Below are 21,434 nucleotides of genomic sequence, written 5' to 3' on the forward strand. Positions count from 1 at the left end.
CAGAACATCGCACATTAGTTCTTATGGGAATTGTGGATAGACAGTCAGGAGTCTGTGGCCTGGGCTCCTGGCTGACATTGCAGTCCCTCGTAACCCGTGATTTATTGCCAAGGGGGTGGGGGGGCCATCTTGCCCCTGAATTCCCTGGATACCTTGATCATAGCATTCAAGCCATTTATGAAGGAGTAAGGGTCTGACTGTGGAAATTTACCAATTTCCCAGCTCCACTATCCTGCCATTTTCTGTCAATATGTACAAAATATTGCCAGAAATGCATCTTTTAAAATGCATGACATATTGTAGACCAACTCTCAGTTGAGTTGGTGATGACTGGTAAACCCTTCAGCCAGTTTGTAAGTGTTTATTGGGCTATAAAATGAAGTTTTGCCTTGTCAGATTGGTAGAAGTTCTTCCTGTTCTTGGACAGCTCCTATTCCAGGTTCAGCTAAACAGCAGCGGTATAAGATGTCACTTTCAACCAGTTTTGCTCCATTGCCTTTTGTTAGCCATATTATGAATACACCTCACTACTTTTTTTTTTTCATTGTGTGACTGATGTGTTTGTTGGTTTTGAGTGTAGATTTCCTCAAGCTCATCACATTCCGATTCATCTGTATCAGCAAAGCAGTGTGGGACATCAGCATTGTTTCAGCTGGCAGAGGTAACAACTGCAAAAGTACCTGATGATTTTAAGCTGTGCAAGTGACAAAGTTATGTTGGTCCACAGAGAAAGGAATATAAAATCATAACTATAGCTTACATACTGTATCTTATTCTAAAAAGTCTAAAAATAAAAAAAATCTAGTACTGCCTATGTATTGGAAGGCCATTTTTAAATCAAGCAGACATTACATACAATGTTTCTTCACTTTGGAGAATTTCTACTATTGTCCCTTTGGTCTAAAAGTGCCACCTCTTTCGCACTGCTAATCTGTGCAGAGATTTGATAGTTAGGGCACATTCTAATGTAGCAGTAGCCACATGTGGCTAGTACCCGCCCACATGTGGCCAAAAATGATCATGTTATAATCATGTGATCATTGGTGGCTGCCTGAGAATTTCAGCCACATTCAGATACCATTATCCTAGAATGTACCTTATAAAGCAACTTTCACCATCTCCGTCAAGTCCAGATCTTTCTGTCATTCAACAGGTGCTGCTCCACTGATCCCAGCACAGTTGGAAATTTTTCTCTAGCCCTCACTGTTCCTAAGCAAAAACAACAGATGCTAAGAATTGGAGTTGGTGTAGATGGTGAAAGGTCCTCTTTAGGTGTTTAGCTTACATGCAATACCATTAAGGATTAGGCAGTGGCCATTCAAATAGTACATGTTCCCCAGGGAAGATCTGTGTGAGCAGTCTTCATTCCAAACAAGAGATTAGGATCCTGATCAGGGATCCATCATCCCTTTCATTTCCCAATAGAGTATCTGAAACTTGGCTTTCTACATTGGGAAACCCCCTTTAAAATAACAAGTCTGTTGTATGCGTTATTGGCAAGCACATTCCTGCAATAATGACCCACACTGGAAAAAACTCCACTATTGCCTGTGTACAGCTAAAATCACACATGCAGTTTTTGTGCCTTTCTTTATACTCCCATTCCTTTCTAAGAAGAGCACAAAAACAGCACGTTGGATATTAATAAGCTATATGTACAGCAAATAACTAGGAAGTGTACAGTAAATCCTCTAAAAAAAATCTATAAACATCTGAATCAAAATAACCTAAATAAAGTAGAAAAAAAAGACCTCAACAACTATCTGCAAAATAAATGTTTCATTACTGTTTTTAACTTCAGATAAATACAGATTATAAACATTTGGTATTCTTTAACCATTGCATCCCCTGAAATGTAGTAAACAGCATAAAAAACCCAATTGTAGAATAACCGCTACATCTGTTAAAATGTTGTTGTGAAAATTAGCAAATATGGTGGGGAAAAGAGAAAAAAAAAAGTCTCTAAAATTGATGTTGCTTCTTCTATATAAAAGCCAACAGCCATTCCCAACCCATCTCTCTGCTCTGGAGCATTTTAGAATGCCCATTGAAAACATTAGATATTATTTGATTTTTATTGGCTTCTTGCAATGCTTTTTTTCCCCTGTAGTGCCATGGCATGAATTTACCTTATAGTTCTGCTGCTCATAACAAGTGATCCCTGGATCTCCCAACAGATCCCTTGCAATCAAAAAGTTGAAAGGGGACCTATTACCTGAGAGGGGGCCTGCCAAAGAGAAATAAAAGATGGAGCATTTTAGATCCCTTTTCTCAATGTCCTGCTCTGCTTTTCTCTTTATAAGTGATTGGAGCACACATCTCACCAAGCATACCTATTAAAGGGAGTGTATTGTCAATCATATGTTTGTTTAAATCAAGTTTTTCATGCGAAGTTGAGTCTTAGGAAAAAAAATATATATATTGATCGTGGACATGGGATTTTCCATGTCACCACCTCACCATAGGCTAACATTTCCTGTTCTGTAGAGATCACTTTTGGGTAAGCAATCATCATCATTGGGTCACCAGTCATGTCAGAGTGTCATCTCCTGAGTTCAATTTTCATACGTCCATTTGGTACTATAAAGCAAATTTCTGAACTGTTGTTAACAGAGCCATTCAAGGAAGATGGCTGCCCCCATAATCATGTATAGAAAATATAAAAAGAATGTACATTCAGAAAATAAGCTAAAACTAATTAATGAAAAGAAAAAGTATGAATTATGTAAGTCAATAAAGCCACCGCAGAGCAAGTGTATTGAGAGAGTTGTAGACAAATGTAGCATTACACCTTGAAGGTTTGTCCTTGTTGGATTAAATCTTTTATTTATTTTATTTGCAAGTGGCCTTGATGTTTGATTAAAGGGGCTCTATCAGTAAAATGATGCTGTGTGAGCCCCACATATGCCTGAATAGCCTTTAAATAGCCTTCATCTTCTTTCTTCTTCCAGCGACGCCCTCCTGTCCTGGCTCTTCCCCACCTTGATCTTCTGTTCTTCCGGTGGGATTGGTTCAAATCCCACGCATGCGCAGTAGCGCTGCCCTTAGAACTACGCGAGCGTACTGCGCATGCGAACCTCTTCATTCCGGAACAACAGAAAATCAAGGCCTGGAAGAGCGAGGACAGGAGGGTGTCGCTGGAAGAAGAAAGAAGAGGAAGGCGTGACAGCAAGATGATGTCGGACAGTGCACGACCGCCCACCGTGTACGGGCAAGTATCATTTGCACATTCGTTTTTAGGGTATTATTTTAAACCGGGGGGGGGGGGGGGGATTAAAATAAGATTTCCGGTGCCTGAATAGCCTTTGTAAAGGCTATTCAGGCATATGTGGGGCTCATACAGCATAATTTTGCTGATAGAGCCCCTTTAATCAAACATTTTTTTCAGCTACCCGATCATTTTCTTTGTTATGTGCTATTAGATTTTTTCTGCTATGCCAATAAATTGCTAATAATTTCTGTAACATTAACCACTTCATGTCACTAGCCTGCCTTTATTAGTTAGGCTAATTCAGCTGTAAAAAGGCATGCACAACTCCCTGCACTAGAATCACAAGGGACTTTTAGAATGCTTTCTCCTCTCTCTCCCCCCCCCCCTCCCATTACATGCCACTGGAACAGAGTCAGTGGCAGATAGTGAGAGAGAAGGGGGTACAGATATGGCAGCATTAACCCTTTAGATACAATGGTCAATAGAATGGCACTTAACTGGATGACAAGGGAGGAACTCCTTTTTACTAGTCACCCCCACAAGCACGATCACATGGCAGCTAGACTAATGAAGATGTCTAGGTCTGCATAATGAAGGTGACTAGGTCTGCATAATCAGTGCAATGTATTATGTTAGTGATCAGACAGCCATAAGTTTAGGTTTCACTATAAACTTAAACTATATATTTGAACTATAAAGCAATGTTAAAAATAATTCAAGTTTTACTTAAAAAAAAAAAGTTAAATCATAATAAAACATTAACTGCCCCTACAGAAATATTTTGTAAAAAAAAGAAAATAAATTAAATAAAACTGTAGTACACATATTGATTATTTCTGCATCCATAGTGACTCGATTAATACAATTGTAATGTTATATTTCCCATATGGTGAACTATGTAAAATTAAAAAAAAATGCCAAAATTCCCCTTTTATTTGACCATTGGTCACAGAAAAAAACTTTATTAAAATTGTGTTATCCATCCTTCCCCATCACAAAAAAACCCTCTCATATAATTCTGTTGATCTAAAAATAATAAAGTTATGGGTCTTGGAAATTGACGATGCCAAAACAACAAAATAAAATAGATGAAGAGGAAAGAGGGTTATACTTTGCAAAAATAATAACATTTTTTAAAAAGCTATACATATTTAATATTAATGTAATCGTGTCAGCCCACTGAATAGTTTTATCAGGTTATTTATACACTAGCATAGTAGTGGCATTTCTAGTTTTCTCTATTCCCTCTCAGCAAGAATTAATAAAAGTTAAATTGCAAAAAATGCTTAGTCATAAAGGGCCAAAACAAGCTAAGGGGTTAATTATTTTATAATATAAAAGGCTGGGCAACTAAATGAGCGCTATCTCTAGCTCTATGTAGCTTTAGTACAGTTTGGCGGTATATTATATGCTATAGACATTGGAATACTTCTTATTTCTTCTGCGGAGATTGTGGTACTACATTGTATCTCATGTTTTTCTCATGTAGATGTGTGTGGCATCAGAAGCAGTGAAAATAGAAATTTCAGGAAATCTAAATCCAGCACAGTTGAAAGCCTTGAATGTTGAAGAAACGGATAAAGTTGTTCTAAGTAACAACCAGAAAGAATGTTCTACTGTTTGCAAAGAGGAAGGACTTAGTAATGTTACAATTAAGACACACGGGTCGCCTTCCACTGAGCATGTAGATGCACACTTTGTAGGATTCCTGAAACGGGACAAAATTAAGAAGAAAAAGAAGAAAAATAAAACTGACCACGATGCTGCTGAGAAAGGGTCTCCAAAGAAAAGCTGTAAAAAGAGACAGTCTTCAGAATCAGACATTGAAAGTGTCATGTATACTATAGAAGCTGTTGCAAAAGGAGATTGGAGCATTGACACACCTTCATCTTCCCCATGCAAGAAAGTCAGTTCTGCTGCTAGTCCAAAAAACTATAACTTCTCAGAGTTAAAGTCAGCAAAGAAAAAATTGAAATCTAAAGAGAAGAAAGAGAAAACGTCAGAGTCCACCAAAGAATTGATGGAGCCGGAGACCATAACTTTGACACATGCCACAGAATGTGAACTGCAGGAAGACCTAAAGGATGAACCACTATCTCCAACAGAGGATGTTCTCCAGTCACAACTACCAGAAATGCTAAAGTCTGACGACTGTGACAGTAACAAAAAGTCTGAGGCGTGTGGATCCAGGAAGTCAGAAAGGTCCTGCAAAGGTGCTCTTTATAAAACACTAGTCTCCGAGGGAATGTTGACTACTTTGCGAGCAAATGTTGACAGAGGTAAGATGTTAGAGCTTGTGTGCTTAATTTTATATTGATAGACTGCCGGTTCAAGTGTATTACTGCACTTTAATATCTGTAAAATGTGTGTTTGTATATATGGGCTGTGTTCACACACAGCATGGTTCCATGACTGTTCTGAATCCTTCATACAATGGACACCAACAGTGCCTAATGCACCCCATAAACTTCTAATGGCGTATACAACTGGGTTCCATTATGAGGTCTGTCATGCTGCTCAAAAATAATGCTCCATTTATGTGACAAAACTTCATATAAGTGACTGATGGTGGAATGGGGAGGTTGGAGTATCTCTGAAGCTGCTGATCTCCAGGGATTTTCCCACAAGAGTGGTACGCAAAACAATAAAATAACTAGTGAATGTCGTGTATTAAATTTGAGTTCAGGGCTGGTTTAAAGCGATCTTCTAATCCTAGTCCTCTGTCTGGTATTGCAGATTGAAGTAAATGTTGCAAATCCCATAGTGTCTACTGCGGAAAATTCTTATGTGGCCTCCCTATGTTAGAGATTAGTCAGTATGGGTCTCAATGGTCTGACCTGTAGAAAATCAGATGACATACCCTACTGCCATGTCATCATTGTCTGTGTGGGAAAACCCCATTATGTGGATAGGCTATGGCCTAAGACCACATAACCTTTCACTCCTGAAAAAATAAAAACAGGATTCTGAGTCTACGATAGTCACAGTCACTACATTGTATTTTAGTACATTGTACATAGCCATTTCTCTACCACCTGGGTGCAATGTCAATCCCTAGAACCCAGCAGTCCTGTAGTGGGGGATCTGAGGGGTGGCGGGAGTGAGGTTGAATGTTTATTAGAGATGAGCGAATACTATTCGAAACTGCAGTTTCGAATAGCATACTCCCATAGGAATAAATGAACGCAGCCGGTGTCCAGCCACTTAACCCCCTGCACGCCACCCACTCCCATTCATTCCTATGGGAGCGTGCTATTCGAAACTGCCATTTCGAATAGTATTCGCTCATCTGTAATGTTTATGCATGTGAAGCCTGGTTATCTGACTGTGCTTATAGTCCATTAGGTAATGTTCTGGTGACGAACTCTCTTTAAAACCCACATTTAATGTGAGTATTGTTACTAGTCATATATATCTCTCATATATGTCACATAGCATATCATGTAAAGCTGGTGTTACATGTAGAAACATATGTTTATTATAGGAATATGACTATAACCAATCTCGGTTCAGTAGAGCCCTTTTGGGACAAACCTTTTTAAATACCGGTAATAGTAATTTTGAGGCGGACAATTCCAATAAAATCCCAGGTTGCTCTGTATTAATTTGTGTAGTATTTATAGGTTGTCCTGCTACTTTCCTAAACACATTTCTAGGCAAGAAAAAAACCACTTATGGTAAATATAATTATGTGAGTGACCAATCTGTGAAGGAGCACTTCAGATAAAACCTATACTGTGTCATGTCCAATGCAGGGGCTTCCCTGTGTCATGCCTTGCCCTTCTGAGGCCCTTTTATGCTTCTTAGCCATAAAATGCTCCGTTGATCTGATCTAAATAATATTTGTTATATTGGTTGTAACGCTGTCCTGTTTTTACTTTAGGGAAAAGAAATATAGGGAAGGGTGGATCATCTGATCATGAAGGCAATTGGAATGATGACACTTGGACCTTTAGTCAAAATGGAAATAAGAAGCTGAAGAAAAGTAAAACAAAGGAGGAAGGAAATGTTGGGTATGTGCAGTTTGTAGTGATAATCTGCAGATATGTGTTGCCCAAGTTTGTTTGCCTTTGCACTGAAGCTTTGCGTAATATCGGATACACTGATTGGTTGATCCCATTAATGTCTGAGCCATTAAACAGCCTTGAATCCTAGTGATATCGGTCATGACCATTGAGCAGGGATTTGGTTTGCTAGATAAAATGCATTTGAAGAATGTCTTCAAAAGTACTGGTTCTTCTCACAGATATTCAGGAAGAATGCTTGTTAGTTTTCTTCGAGGTTCTCAAACTTATTTTGTCCACTTCGAGAATTAATTATTTTCTAGCGCCCCCCCAAATTTTTTTTACTTTACTACATCTTAAGAATCACAATCGCAGTCATTATGTTAATAATTAAATTATGTGTGTCATGTGAAAATAAGACTTTCTGATGAGGGTAATGTAAAACACCATTTTGTAATATTAGGAAAACTTTTATTCATGTTATTAAAACAAACATTTCAATTTTAATTTTAAAACTAAGATGGCGCTAGATGGCGTTACACGAGGAAACGCGCGTTAAGCGTAAAGGAGCGGTAAAGTTTGTGTTAAAAGCAAAAAAAAATATTTTAAATGGGTAGCCTCATGAAGCTTGATCTGCCTTCTAAGCTGCCTAAAAAAGTTCTTTCTTCCTGTTTGCCCGCGTCAATTAGCTCTGCCCCCAAATTAGCGTGTAGCTCTGCCCACCACATAGCGTGATCCTATGGGATGACTGAAGGGCCTGTGATGTCATCAAAAGGTCCTGTAGACTTGGATTTACCTTGTATGGAGTTTCCTAAAGGACCTGGCTCCTCTGTTATGACCCGGTCTCAGCAGTCTCGGCCTGTTAGGTTCAGGCGCAGAGTGTCCGGACGGCATTCAGCACGTGAATCACCTGATGCACGGCAGGGGAATGTTCACACCAGACATGCTGTTTCTGCTCTGGCACTCGGGCGTGGTTCACGTGGTGAGTGGCCTGGTGGATCAGTGCCTGGTGTGTCTTGGCCTCTGAAGGGGTTAAGTTCTCTGCAGTGCTGAATACTTTACAGGCCATGGGCGAGGCCTTCTCTTCAGTATATAAGGCTGTTGTACATGCTATCTGATGCCGGTCTTAAACTTCTGTTCCTGTGCTCAGTAATGGTCTGTTGTCTGAAGCTGCTACCATCTGCATCCTGGCCCATCCAGTTTCTTGCTCCTGTTCACACAGGACTGGTTCGTTAAGTATTGAGCTCCTATCCAGACATAGTGTTCCGGGCGCAGCGAGCCCTAGGTATTTTTTCTGTTTGGAGGTTTGGAATTTTTTTGGTAGGGGTTTTTTGTGTGTGATCCTAAGTTCTGTTTTTCCCTATCCCTTGCTTAGTTCAGTTATTCTGTGTTTCACGTTTATTCTCTTCCTATGCTTTGCGTTACTCATGTTCACCGTTAGTCCGCGTCTGGACATCCGTGGGGGGCTTGTTCTGTATCTGCCTCTCCTTCGTAAACGTGAAGCTAGACAGGGGCTCTATTTCCCTTGGTAGGTTAGCTACTTCTCCGGCTGTGCTCGTGCCCATTCAGGCAAGTTAGTCGGGCCCACGGCTACTTCTAGTTGTGCGAGGCAGGGTGTGGGAGTATCCACACTAGAAGTCCAAACTGCTCATACTTCCGATTTCGTTTTCTTTTGGTGTGTTTTTTCTGTACTGTACCGAGAAGTTATCAGTCAGGGGCCAGTCCGTGGTCAAGGATCACCAGACCATAACATCCTCTTCCCACTAGCAGCCTGCTCTATATAATAAAGCTTTATCCTAGTGAACAGAGAGACCAGGTCCTTTAGCCCAGTAGGATTTAGACTGCTTTAAATAAGAAAGCAGCACTTATTCCACACACACCCCTCTATCTCACAGCAGGGAGCTAGGTGATGTGTATGTGATCTGTATGTGTGGTGCAGACACAGGCTGGCTCCGTACACTCAGCCCCCCCCCCCTCTCTCCCCCCACACAGCAGGGAGCTATGTCATGTGGCTCCCTCAGCAATGAGCAGGGGGCCAGGTGCTAGTGTCCATAATGAAGTGAAGCTGTGTATTTAGGAAAAGTCTTAAATCCACATTAACAAGCAGTATAGATAGGATCCTTGTGATGGGACAACCCCTTTAAATTAGCCATCACCCCCCTAAACCGCTTCAACGCCCCCCCAATCTTCTCTGTGCCCTTTACTGCCCCCCCTATAGGCCTCCAGCGCCCACAAGGGGGCGTTATCGCCCACTTTGAGAAAGACTGCTCTAGAAGGTGGCACTACAGAGACTGGATAGTGAGTTGGAGATTAGTTTTCATTTTGGTGCAACCACATTCATATGAAGGTTTACTTAATGAATAGAATCCATGGCTCGTAAATTCTAGGTTTAACATAGGCAAACAGAAGGTGAGTATTTGAATAATGCATACACCACAGTATTACACCTCACACCTTGTTCCTGTATCCCTGGACTCTAGAAACAAAACCTCTTGAGATCTTAGTTGTCCTCAGAAATAAAGAATCTAAAGTAGATGCCGTATTTTCAGATGCTGAACTATGAGATGACAGCTGGAACTGGTAATAAATAAAATGGAACATGTAATACTGGGCCAGGGGAAGCCAGGAACCTTGGGTCTGGTAATGTTACAAGGTGCGCTGCTGTTTTTATGTACAAAACATTTTTTACTGGCTATACTGTACTGTACTATACTGTATTTGTACTGCACTATACTGTACTGGTTTATACTGGCTGCCCATAGTATAGCGTCCACTTCAGATTCTTCATTTTGGAGGAGGACAACCTATTTTCTGTGAAAAGGTCTGGTTTCTTACATTGGATAATCCAGGATCAAAGAATGCAGTGTAATATTTTGGTGTTAAAGCACATGTGGAGTGTGGTTTTAAGTGCTCAGGCTGAATAGTACCATAACTCCTGTAACTGTAGGGGTCTGGACAAAAGAATCCATGTTGAGCAGTGAGGCTGTCGGCTCTGATTCTGCTCCATTACCATCACCACAGTCCTGTGCTGCCTCCTGCAGCCAATATTCACTTCTATTTGAAGGTTCACACTGTTTCTGGCTATTGTCAATCACTTTCTGGATAGTTACATTGGTCTGTCTAAGTCAGCTAGGACAATTCTGTCCATTTCTCATAAGTTTGGCCATAATATATTGGTGGGAAGTAATTGTTTCATGGCTGGGACTAAATCTTTCTGTTTAAAGAACTAACTTTTCTTTCTTTGATAGTTTGGCAAAGCTGGAAGAAGAATTTGAGAAGAAATTCAATAGTCTTCCTCAGTATAGTCCAGTTACGTTTGATCGCAAAAATGCTTCATTGCAGAGGAAGAAGAAAAAGCCCAAAAATGGGCAGACGGAGGAACAGAAAGCAAACAAAGGTATCTGCAGTTTCAGATTTTTCTATATGTTATTTCGGCTTTTGTTTTTCACAGCTTATTTTAGTTTTCAGGTTTATCATTCCTTGTGGGCTGTCTTTAATTCTTTCTATTGCTCTCCTCACTTTGCATTGGCAGAAGCAATGGTTCTGGTGTATCCAATACATGAATCCATTGAACCCCTATTCATTGTGTGGAGGCCAGTATAACTTCTTGTCAGCGGTATACAGCAGATTTCAGTATTTTTGTCTGTATACAATAGTTCACCAGGCTGTGCTATTATAAATAGTGACTCCCAGAATAGATACATTACAGTACTGTGTGGAATGGGTGCCGCAGTATGATCCATTTCAGCCTACCATTAAGTGTATTCCTTGGCAGCCTTTCAACATATACAGTATGTTCTACAGAAAATGAAAATTGTAGTGTGAAGTAAGCCTAATATGTTCTGTATGGTCCTTCTGATAGTCAATGCATAATTGTGAGATGTTCCTTTACCTTTGGGAGACCACTGGCATCTTTGTACTTCTCTGGGTGGTAAGGAACGCCCCTCTCATCGTACAGCGCTATAAACGCTGTTTGTGAGAAAGGGCGTTCCTCACTGTCAGAAACACCCTATTGACACTGAAGAGCTACAGTGACGGCACCAATAGCTCTTCACTGGGGGCACAGAACGGGAATGCCGATAGTGCTTCAGTGCACGTTCGGCTTTCTAGCGGTGTATTACACCGCATGTACCTGAGGACGTAAAAGGTCCTATTTAAGACCTTGCAGCAGACGTTGCTCAGGAGTTCACTGTTCAATAAAAGAAAAACCTCACAGAATTAAAAGCATTCACCATTTTTAGCAGAAAATGTGAAACTGCTATCCTCAATAACAAAGCAGTGTTTGTCAATAACAATGCAGTTTTTCTTCTGTACAGAGTTTAAGTGAAGCATGATGTTAGGCTGTATGTAAGGCTACCTTTCAGAATTCCGCTAGTAATTTCTTAATTGCTAGTACTGGAAAAAACAATAAAAAAAAAACACTTTATTCTTTCATATAAGAATCCTGAAATTTTTTTTTTTTACATATAAAATAGTTTTGTGTTTTCTATTGTTTTTTTCACTGCTGGCAACAATTAATAGTGGAATTATATTTGCCCCTGTTTTCTGAGGGGCCTCTGTGTACTGGAAATAGAATATTCAGAATGTCCATCGTCGTCAAGCATTAAATGGGTTGTCCAGGCAAAAATGGACAACCCATTTAATATTTCAATCATCCAGGGCAGTGAAAAAATTTTTAAAAAATTCAAACTCCCCTTTCCATGGTGCTTTGGTGTTACCCAGCGCAGTCCGGTCTTCTCAATCCAGTGATGACGGGTGATGGAAGTCCCAGCCACACGTGATCACTGAGGCCAATCAGCAATCTCAGCGAAAGGCATGAGATGTCACTACCTGTGACATCATGGGTCTCTTCCTGACGCCTTCTGAGGCCACTGATTGGCCTCAGCAGTCACGTGAACACTGAGGCTAATCAACGGCTTCAGCGGAACTCAGGAAGAGTCCTGTAAGAAGACGCTGGAGCAGACGTACCGGACCATGCTGGAAGAACACCGGAGCACTGTGAACGGGTGTTTTATTATTTTTTTCATCTTACCTTCTTCCCTGGCATTTGAAGAAAAAAAAAATGCCTGGACAACCACTTTAACTTTGGCCTCATTTGCACACCCTCATCCATGCTAGGCTCATTTGCTGGTGGTGCACTGTGCATGGTTGCCATATGTACATGAAATGTGGACGTGTGAACAAGGCTTTATATTTAAGGGGAGCTGTATTTCTGTATTTTCTTTTGTATACTACCTTTCAGAACCCATAAAAAAAAAACTATATGGAAACCAAAGCATGTCCATGGAATGAATATTATGTAGTGGAAACACTGAAATCTTCTGCAAAATCTTCCTATTACAGTGGATTTTCAGCAAAATATGTATCTGTTATATGTGAATTTGCTTTAAGCAACACTCCAGCATTTCTTTTTGTCTTTTTTTTTTTTTTTTTTTTAACCTATGCAAGGTATTCATCAAAGTAGATTCAAGATCTGCCATTGCTGATGCTTTCACACATGTCTATGTCCTGTTTCTGCATAACCCTGCAGTACTCATACTATATATGGTAACTGTCAGGCCCTGAGACTGTGAGGATGGTCTATTAGACAATATAATGACTCAAAAAAAACAAATATTACCAGTTTGTCCCTTTAGGCTTAAGGACCCATGTAGCGGGCCGCAGCAAAAAGGCGCTGTGGAAAAAAACACAGCCACAACAAAGTTTTTTCCCCATCGCTTTTCATAGACAGTCTGCAGAGGTTTTCGCCACAGACTTCCTGACTCTGTAGTTGTTTCTGTAGGTATAATTTACACCAGTGTTACCATAGGTATAATTTATATGCTGCAATTTTGAAAACCGTGATGGTTTTGGGAGTCGCAGCATGTTCGCTGCATGTATTTTTCCACAGTGTGTGAACGGCATTCGTTACAATCCTATCCAATATGCAGAGATTGTAAAATACAGCGTTTTTCTGTGGCTTTTACGCCACATTGGGCTCTGGCCTTAAAGAGACTCTAAGAGCAGTTTTGGATGAGCAAAGTATAACTGTGGTGTTATCTTGTATTTTTATAGCAGGTGCTTTACAGCCACAGAAAAAGAATCTGTTTCACAAAATTGTAAGCAAATACAAACATAAAAAGGAGAAACTAAGTGTATTGGATAAAGGTATGTATTATACTTTAATAGCTGCTTTCTTTGCATTAAAAACTTCTTATTCTTCAGTCAATCTGAATGAATCTTTAATGACAAACTAAAATATTTTTCCACAAGTGCCCTATTGTGCTCCCCTGTTTCTGTCAGTCACATACACATTAAATAGAGTGTCTCTGGGTGGACGAGGTACAACTGTTTATTTGTGTGGGAGGAATTTTTGTGAGTTGATGTATATTTTGTATTATTAAAAAATGTTTATAATACAAATATGATAAAAATATGGAGTGCCAATATACATGCTTGACTGCCTCCTCATAATGATTGTACAGTGAGAAGTAACCAATCGTTGCCCTCCAGTGATATTCTAGGGACAGTGATTATTACAATATGGGCATTTTGGGCTTGTTTAGATACTGTGATTGCATTTGACTGCAGCATCAAAGGGGTTAAAGGGATTCTATTGTTGCAGAAAGGCATTTTTAAATAAGCATATAGTCCAATAGCCTTTAGAAAGACTGTTCTAGGCATACCTTTTTCTTTATTGCTCTGCACCTACTTTTGAATAAATTTTTAATTCTTGATATGCATATCAAGCTAAGGGAGCACGTGGGGGGTTACCCTTGTGCTCCGAGCACTGCATCGTCACACTGAAGAATGTCTCCAGCCTCTTTCTTCTACACCCCTCCTTTAAAAAAAGATCCCTTGCATAACATCACTTGCTGCTCCTTATTCAGTGAAGAGGATGAAGAATCTATTTCAAAGGAGTGGGCATAGAAGCAACGACTGTTTTTAACATTTGTTTACTGTGGATTACTTTAAAGTGGTTATCCACTTTCTACTACAGATGGCCTATCCTCATTCTGGAGCCCCATTGATCAGCTGTACCTAGATAGCACAGCACTTAGCAACTTTTATTTGTAAGGAGCTGCACTGCACACTTGCTGTAGAAACTGCTGCAGGTGTAGACACTGCAACACTGCCATGTAAACTTCAGTTCCACTATACTTCCATTTTAGCTAATGTGTTCATTCTGTGTTATTATCTAGCCATAGCAGAAGACAGGAACACCACCGATAATTCACCGAGGAACAATTCCAATGCTGTTTCTCCCATTCCAGAACCAACGACACAGGAACCTCTGGTCGGAAGTCAGAAGAGGAAAGCAAGGAAAACTAAAATTACACACCTAGTTAGGTCTTTGGGCTGTCAGCCTTCATTAGGTCCTGTTTTGGGTGAGTTACACAGTTACATTGTACTAAAATCACTTATATACTTTTTCCTCTTGAATAGTCTGTTGTTATGTTTTACTCTTAAAGGGATTTCCTGGGATAACAATATTTTTGACCTATCCTTTAAATAGGTCATCAGTATGATATCAGTGCGAGTCTAAGGGCTCGTTCACATCTGCGCGAAACTGGACAGGAGACGGAAACCTGCAGTCAGTTTTCAAACCCATTCATTTGAATGGGTTTGGAAACTGTCCGGCCGTGAACGCTATATATATATATATATATATATATATATATATATATATATATATATATATATATACAGTCCTATGAAAAAGTTTGGGCACCCCTATTAATCTTAATCATTTTTAGTTCTAAATATTTTGGTATTTGCAACAGCCATTTCAGTTTGATATATCTAATAACTGATGGACACAGTAATATTTCAGGATTGAAATGAGGTTTATTGTACTAACAGAAAATGTGCAATATGCATTAAACCAAAATTTGACCGGTGCAAAAGTATGGGCACCTCAACAGAAAAGTGACATTAATATTTAGTAGATCCTCCTTTTGCAAAGATAACAGCCTCTAGTCGCTTCCTGTAGATTTTAATCAGTTCCTGGATCCTGGATAAAGGTATTTTGGACAAACAATTCAAGTTCAGTTAAGTTAGATGGTCGCCGAGCATGGACAGCCCGCTTCAAATCATCCCACAGATGTTCAATGATATTCAGGTCTGGGGACTGGGATGGCCATTCCAGAACATTGTAATTGTTCCTCTGCATGAATGCCTGAGGATTTGGAGCGGTGTTTTGGATCATTGTCTTGCTGAAATATCCATCCCCGGCATAACTTCAACTTCGTCACTGATTCTTGAACATTATTCTCAAGAATCTGCTGATACTGAGTGGAATCCATGCGACCCTCAACTTTAACAAGATTCCCGATGCCGGCATTGGCCACACAGCCCCAAAGCATGATGGAACCTCCACCAAATTTTACAGTGGGTAGCATGTGTTTTTCTTGGAATGCTGTTTCTTTTTGGACGCCATGCATAACGCCTTTTTTTATAACCAAACAACTCAATTTTTGTTTCCAAAATGAAGCTGCCTTGTCCAAATGTGCTTTTTCATACCTCAGGCAACTCTATTTGTGGCGTACGTGCAGAAACGGCTTCTTTCTCATCACTCTCCCATACAGCTTCTATTTGTGCAAAGTGCGCTGTATAGTTGACCGATGCACAGTGACACCATCTGCAGCAAGATGATGCTGCAGCTCTTTGGAGGTGGTCTGTGGATTGTCCTTGACTGTTCGCACCATTCTTCTTCTCTGCCTTTCTGATATTTTTCTTGGCCTGCCACTTCTGGGCTTAACAAGAACTGTCCCTGTGGTCTTCCATTTCCTTACTATGTTCCTCACAGTGGAAACTGACAGGTTAAATCTCTGAGACAACTTTTTGTATGCTTCCCCTGAACAACTATGTTGAACAATCTTTGTTTTCAGATCATTTGAGAGTTGTTTTGAGTAGCCCATGATGCCACTCTTCAGAGGAGATTCAAATAGGAGAACAACTTGCAATTGGCCACCTTAAATACCTTTTCTTATGATTGGATACATCTGGTTATGAAGGTCAAAGCTCACTGAGGTTACAAAACCAATTTTGTGCTTCAGTAAGTCAGTAAAAAGTACTTAAAGGAATTCAAATCAATAAAATGATAAGGGTGCCCATACTTTCGCACCGGTCAAATTTTGGTTTAATGCATATTGCACATTTTCTGTTAGTACAATAAACCTCATTTCAATCCTGAAATATTGTGTCCATCAGTTATTAGATATATCAAACTGAAATGGCTGTTGCAAACACCAAAATATTTAGAACAAAAAATGATTAAGATTAATAGGGGTGCCCAAGCTTTTTCATAGGACTGTGTATATATATATATATATATATATATATATATATATATATATATACACAGAAGATATAGCTGTGTTAGCATCTTATGACATACTGCTGACATGACATTTTGCACCAGCAATGTGTCAGATGTCTCAACAGGAGCTTCCCTTTACTTGATATGAATTGCCAGGCAGTACATTCCTTCTATTTTGTGGCACAGTGGTTTATCCCTGTACTGTTACACAGTGACTTTACAGTACAGAAATATACAGTGGTTACAAATAGCAGAGCCATGGTCAGCTGTCATTATTTCCCCTGAGCTGGGACACTAAATTCAAATGAGCCAATCACTGAACAGCCAATATAAGTTTTGGCACATAACTATTGGATAAGTCATATCTTCTATATATAAGAGTCTTTTTCTATAGGAGAGGATTTACGTAATTCTTGGAAGAATACCGTATTTTGCGGACTATAAGGCGCACCGGACTATAGGGCGCATTACCCATGAGCGCCTTATAGTCCTGCCTAGGTCCATATATAAGGCGCACCGGACTATAAGGCGCAGCGCTGTCCGGTGCGTCTTATATGTGATTGAAAGTGGCGGCCGGCAGACTTTGCCGGCGGCCGCTTAACCCCCCGCGTGCCAGCCGCTTCTATTCATTTCAATGGCATGCTTCCATTGAAATGAAAGGAAGCGCTCGGCACGCGAGGAGTTAAAGGGATTCTACCATTAAAAGAACTTCTTCCTTCTTGATCACGTCGGAATAGTCTCCTACCTTTTTACCATAGCCAGCGCCGCCTTCTTCTGCAGCTCCGTCTCTGTCTTCTTTGGGCCTCATGGATGACGCATGCGCAGTCGGCTCTAACAGGCTCTCGCAGCCAGAGCCAACTGCGCATGCGTCATCCATGAGGCCCACACGGAAGGCGCGAACACAGCTCAGGGAGAAGGCGGCGCTGACTATAGAAGAGGTAAGAGACGAATAGCCTTTTTAAGGCTATTCCGACGTGGTCAGGGGGAAGAAGTTCTTTTAATGGTAGAATCTAGAGTTGAGCGAGTACTGTTCGGATCGGCTGATCCGAACAGTACTCGCTCATCTCTAGTAGAATCCTTTTAAGCAGCGGCCGCCGGCAAAGTCTGCATGCTGCTTCCATACATTACAATGAGAGCGCGCTATTCAAATAGTTAGAGATGAACGAATACTATTTGAATAGCGCGCTCCCATTGCAATGTATGGAAGCGGCATGGAGACACTGCCGGCGGCCGCCGCTTAACTCCTCGCGTGCCGCCGCTTAACTCCTCGCGTGCCGCCGCTTCAAGCCTTATATAAGGCGCACCGGACTATAAGGCTCACTTTCGATTTCTGAGGAAATCAAAGTATTTTATGTGCGCCTTATAGTCCGGAACATACGGTACTGGACTTTATTGAAGGCTCACAATGCACAACATGTTTTGGAGACTCTAGGTCTCCTTTTTTAAGTGTGGGATGAGCCAGAATAAAAATCACATAGCACACTTAAAAATAATTATACTGCTCCGTACATTTATATTGTAAAGTGTGCCGTTTTTTTATTCTGTCTCATTCAACACTTGAAAAAGAAGACCCAATGTCTTCAAAACGTGTTGTGTATTGTGAGCCTTCAATAAAGTCCAGTATTCTTCCAAGAAGCGCGGAAATCCTCTCTTACTCGGAGTTCTGACTTCTTTCTCCAACTAAATAGCATTTCCGGCACCAAAACTAACCGCATTGATTGCTTGGTAACAAAGGTGGCTAGAAAAAAAATTCCAACTGTACTGGAATCAGTGGAGCGGCACCTATTAAATTATGTAAACAACCGGACTTGTTGGAGATGATGAAAGGTTCTCTTTAAGTTTATTATCTTATTTGTTACAGTATTGTAAGTCTGCCAGTATATCACAAGATTAACATTTGATACACATATATATCTATTTATTTTGTTTTCAGATGAAAAAAATCATCAAAGTAGTGGCAGTGTGGAGGGAACTTGCCGAGCAGAGCTGACAATCTCCGGGGAAGCAGGCGTTGACCAGAACTGCAGTATTACCCAAAACATACCAGCTGTGTCTGCTTTCTTTAGTCTAGCTGCTCTGGCTGAGGTGGCAGCAATGGAAAATGGTCACAGGTTTGACTTTTATTTCTTTTATTTCTCTGCTGTTCCATTCTGCAGTCTCCTTAACTGTTCCCAGCAAGGTGTGTGCCTGAGTGGCCCACCCTCCAGAGTCCCCTGCTCTGTAAGTCTGAATGCCTGTCACAGGCACCATCTTTACTTAAACTTAAGACAGCTTGCTTACCTAAACCCAGTTGTTTAGAAGCACAGTGAGCGCTTCCATCAATACTGATGGAGTCTGTCATTGATGTTATAGGCTGAAACCAAGAAAACCACGCAAAAGATATGAAAAAGTATATAAATTTATTGATATCCAATAAAAACATTTATATATATACACACAAAATAACTAACAAGGGGAGACAAACCAGAATTACCAAGATGAAGTGTAGGTAGGATAGCTGTATATGATAACAAATTGCAGCTGGTCAGTAAATTTAATAGATGTACAGTCCTATGAAAAAGTTTGGGCACCCCTATTAATCTTAATCATTTTTAGTTCTAAATATTTTGGTATTTGCAACAGCCATTTCAGTTTGATATATCTAATAACTGATGGACACAGTAATATTTCAGGATTGAAATGAGGTTTATTGTACTAACAGAAAATGTGCAATATGCATTAAACCAAAATTTGACCGGTGCAAAAGTATGGGCACCTCAACAGAAAAGTGACATTAATATTTAGTAGATCCTCCTTTTGCAAAGATAACAGCCTCTAGTCGCTTCCTGTAGCTTTTAATCAGTTCCTGGATAAAGGTATTTTGGACAAACAATTCAAGTTCAGTTAAGTTAGATGGTCGCCGAGCATAGACAGCCCGCTTCAAATCATCCCACAGATGTTCAATGATATTCAGGTCTGGGGACTGGGATGGCCATTCCAGAACATTGTAATTGTTCCTCTGCATGAATGCCTGAGGATTTGGAGCGGTGTTTTGGATCATTGTCTTGCTGAAATATCCATCCCCGGCGTAACTTCAACTTCGTCACTGATTCTTGAACATTATTCTCAAGAATCTGCTGATACTGAGTGGAATCCATGCGACTCTCAACTTTAACAAGATTCCCGATGCCGGCATTAGCCACACAGCCCCAAAGCATGATGGAACCTCCACCAAATGTTACAGTGGGTAGCATGTGTTTTTCTTGGAATGCTGTTTCTTTTTGGACGCCATGCATAACGCCTTTTTTTTATAACCAAACAACTCAATTTTTGTTTCCAAAATGAAGCTGCCTTGTCCAAATGTGCTTTTTCATACCTCAGGCAACTCTATTTGTGGCGTACGTGCAGAAACGGCTTCTTTCTCATCACTCTCCCATACAGCTTCTATTTGTGCAAAGTGCGCTGTATAGTTGACCGATGCACAGTGACACCATCTGCAGCAAGATGATGCTGCAGCTCTTTGGAGGTGGTCTGTGGATTGTCCTTGACTGTTCTCACCATTCTTCTTCTCTGCCTTTCTGATATTTTTCTTGGCCTGCCACTTCTGGGCTTAACAAGAACTGTCCCTGTGGTCTTCCATTTCCTTACTATGTTCCTCACAGTGGAAACTGACAGGTTAAATCTCTGAGACAACGTTTTGTATCCTTCCCCTGAACAACTATGTTGAACAATCTTTGTTTTCAGATCATTTGAGAGCGGGCTGTCCATGTTCGGCGACCATCAAACTTAACTGAACTTGAATTGTTTTGTAGAAAGAAATGGTCCAAAATACCTTCATCCAGGATCCAGGAACTGATTAAAAGCTACAGGAAGCGACTAGAGGCTGTTATCTTTGCAAAAGGAGGATGTACTAAATATTAATGTCACTTTTCTGTTGAGGTGCCCATATTTTTGCACCGGTCAAATTTTGGTTTAATGCATATTGCGCATTTTCTGTTAGTACAATAAACCTCATTTCAATCCTGAAATATTACTGTGTCCATCAGTTATTAGATATGTCAAACTGAAATGGCTGTTGCAAACACCAAAATATTTAGAACTAAAAATGATTAAGATTAATAGGGGTGCCCAAACTTTTTCATAGGACTGTATATAAGAAGTTACAAGTAAATTATATCACATATCCATAAGTGTAATGAAATAGATGGTGCAACACATATAATCAGATGTAATAGTATCCAAAAATAAAGGCCAGCACACTAGAAAGAGTCACCAGCTAGTTATATGGCTACCACAAACCTACACAAACACCACACTGCGCGAAACACGTGTATAAGTTATATGTTTTATTGGCTAGCAATAAATTTATATACTTTTCCTATCTTTTGTGTGGTTTTCTTGGTTTCAGTATAATAACTCATCCACACAGATTTCTGTGTTATTTTGCATTTGCACTCTTTTGTATTTCTCATTGACATTATGGGCATCGGGCGCTGATGTTATGTCAGATCCTGGTGCAGAGAACTGGGAAAGCAGATAAGTGAATAATTAATCCATCTCACCACTTTCTCACTGGACACTATACTGTGTTTTGGATACAATGGGGGCAAAAACGACACATTACACTGTGTTGGGGAGTATAATAGAACATTAAACTATATGAAGAGCACAAAGGGGACACTATTCTGTTTGGGAAGGGGGGGGGGGGTAAGAGTATTAGATACATAAATATTGTTGCCTAAAGCGGAATAGCCTAGAAATGGGGATTTAGGGTTTTTAGCTAGGGGTGTGGCCTGTGTCTTTACAGCAATGCTGATAGTACAGAGGAGATAGAGTACAATAGACTGTACCCCATTGCCACTTCTCTACTTTCAGGTCAATGGTATTTCTACCCTGTTCTGAAGTCCTCAATAGTCTTCGAAACACTAGTTGTTAGGGA

General features: G+C 40.2%; 1 protein-coding gene across 5 annotated transcripts in view; it reads left to right on the top strand.

Annotated features, from left to right (window-relative positions):
* BBX (BBX high mobility group box domain containing) overlaps window positions 1–21,434 on the top strand; it is a 56,086-nt gene that overhangs the window by 33,468 nt on the left and 1,184 nt on the right. For 2 of the 5 annotated variants that reach the window (XM_075264964.1, XM_075264966.1), the window contains exons 8-14: window positions 581–661; window positions 4,701–5,490; window positions 7,095–7,224; window positions 10,464–10,612; window positions 13,270–13,362; window positions 14,397–14,594; window positions 18,450–18,627. In XM_075264964.1, coding sequence (XP_075121065.1) covers window positions 581–661; window positions 4,701–5,490; window positions 7,095–7,224; window positions 10,464–10,612; window positions 13,270–13,362; window positions 14,397–14,594; window positions 18,450–18,627 — 1,619 coding nt within the window. The remainder of the gene's footprint in view (window positions 1–580; window positions 662–4,700; window positions 5,491–7,094; window positions 7,225–10,463; window positions 10,613–13,269; window positions 13,363–14,396; window positions 14,595–18,449; window positions 18,628–21,434) is intronic. The other 3 variants (XM_075264965.1, XM_075264967.1, XM_075264969.1) reach the window with 3 other exon arrangements.

This window comes from Leptodactylus fuscus, chromosome 2 (genome assembly GCF_031893055.1).
Source record: "Leptodactylus fuscus isolate aLepFus1 chromosome 2, aLepFus1.hap2, whole genome shotgun sequence".
In the NCBI taxonomy this organism is placed as follows: Eukaryota; Metazoa; Chordata; class Amphibia; order Anura; family Leptodactylidae; genus Leptodactylus; species Leptodactylus fuscus.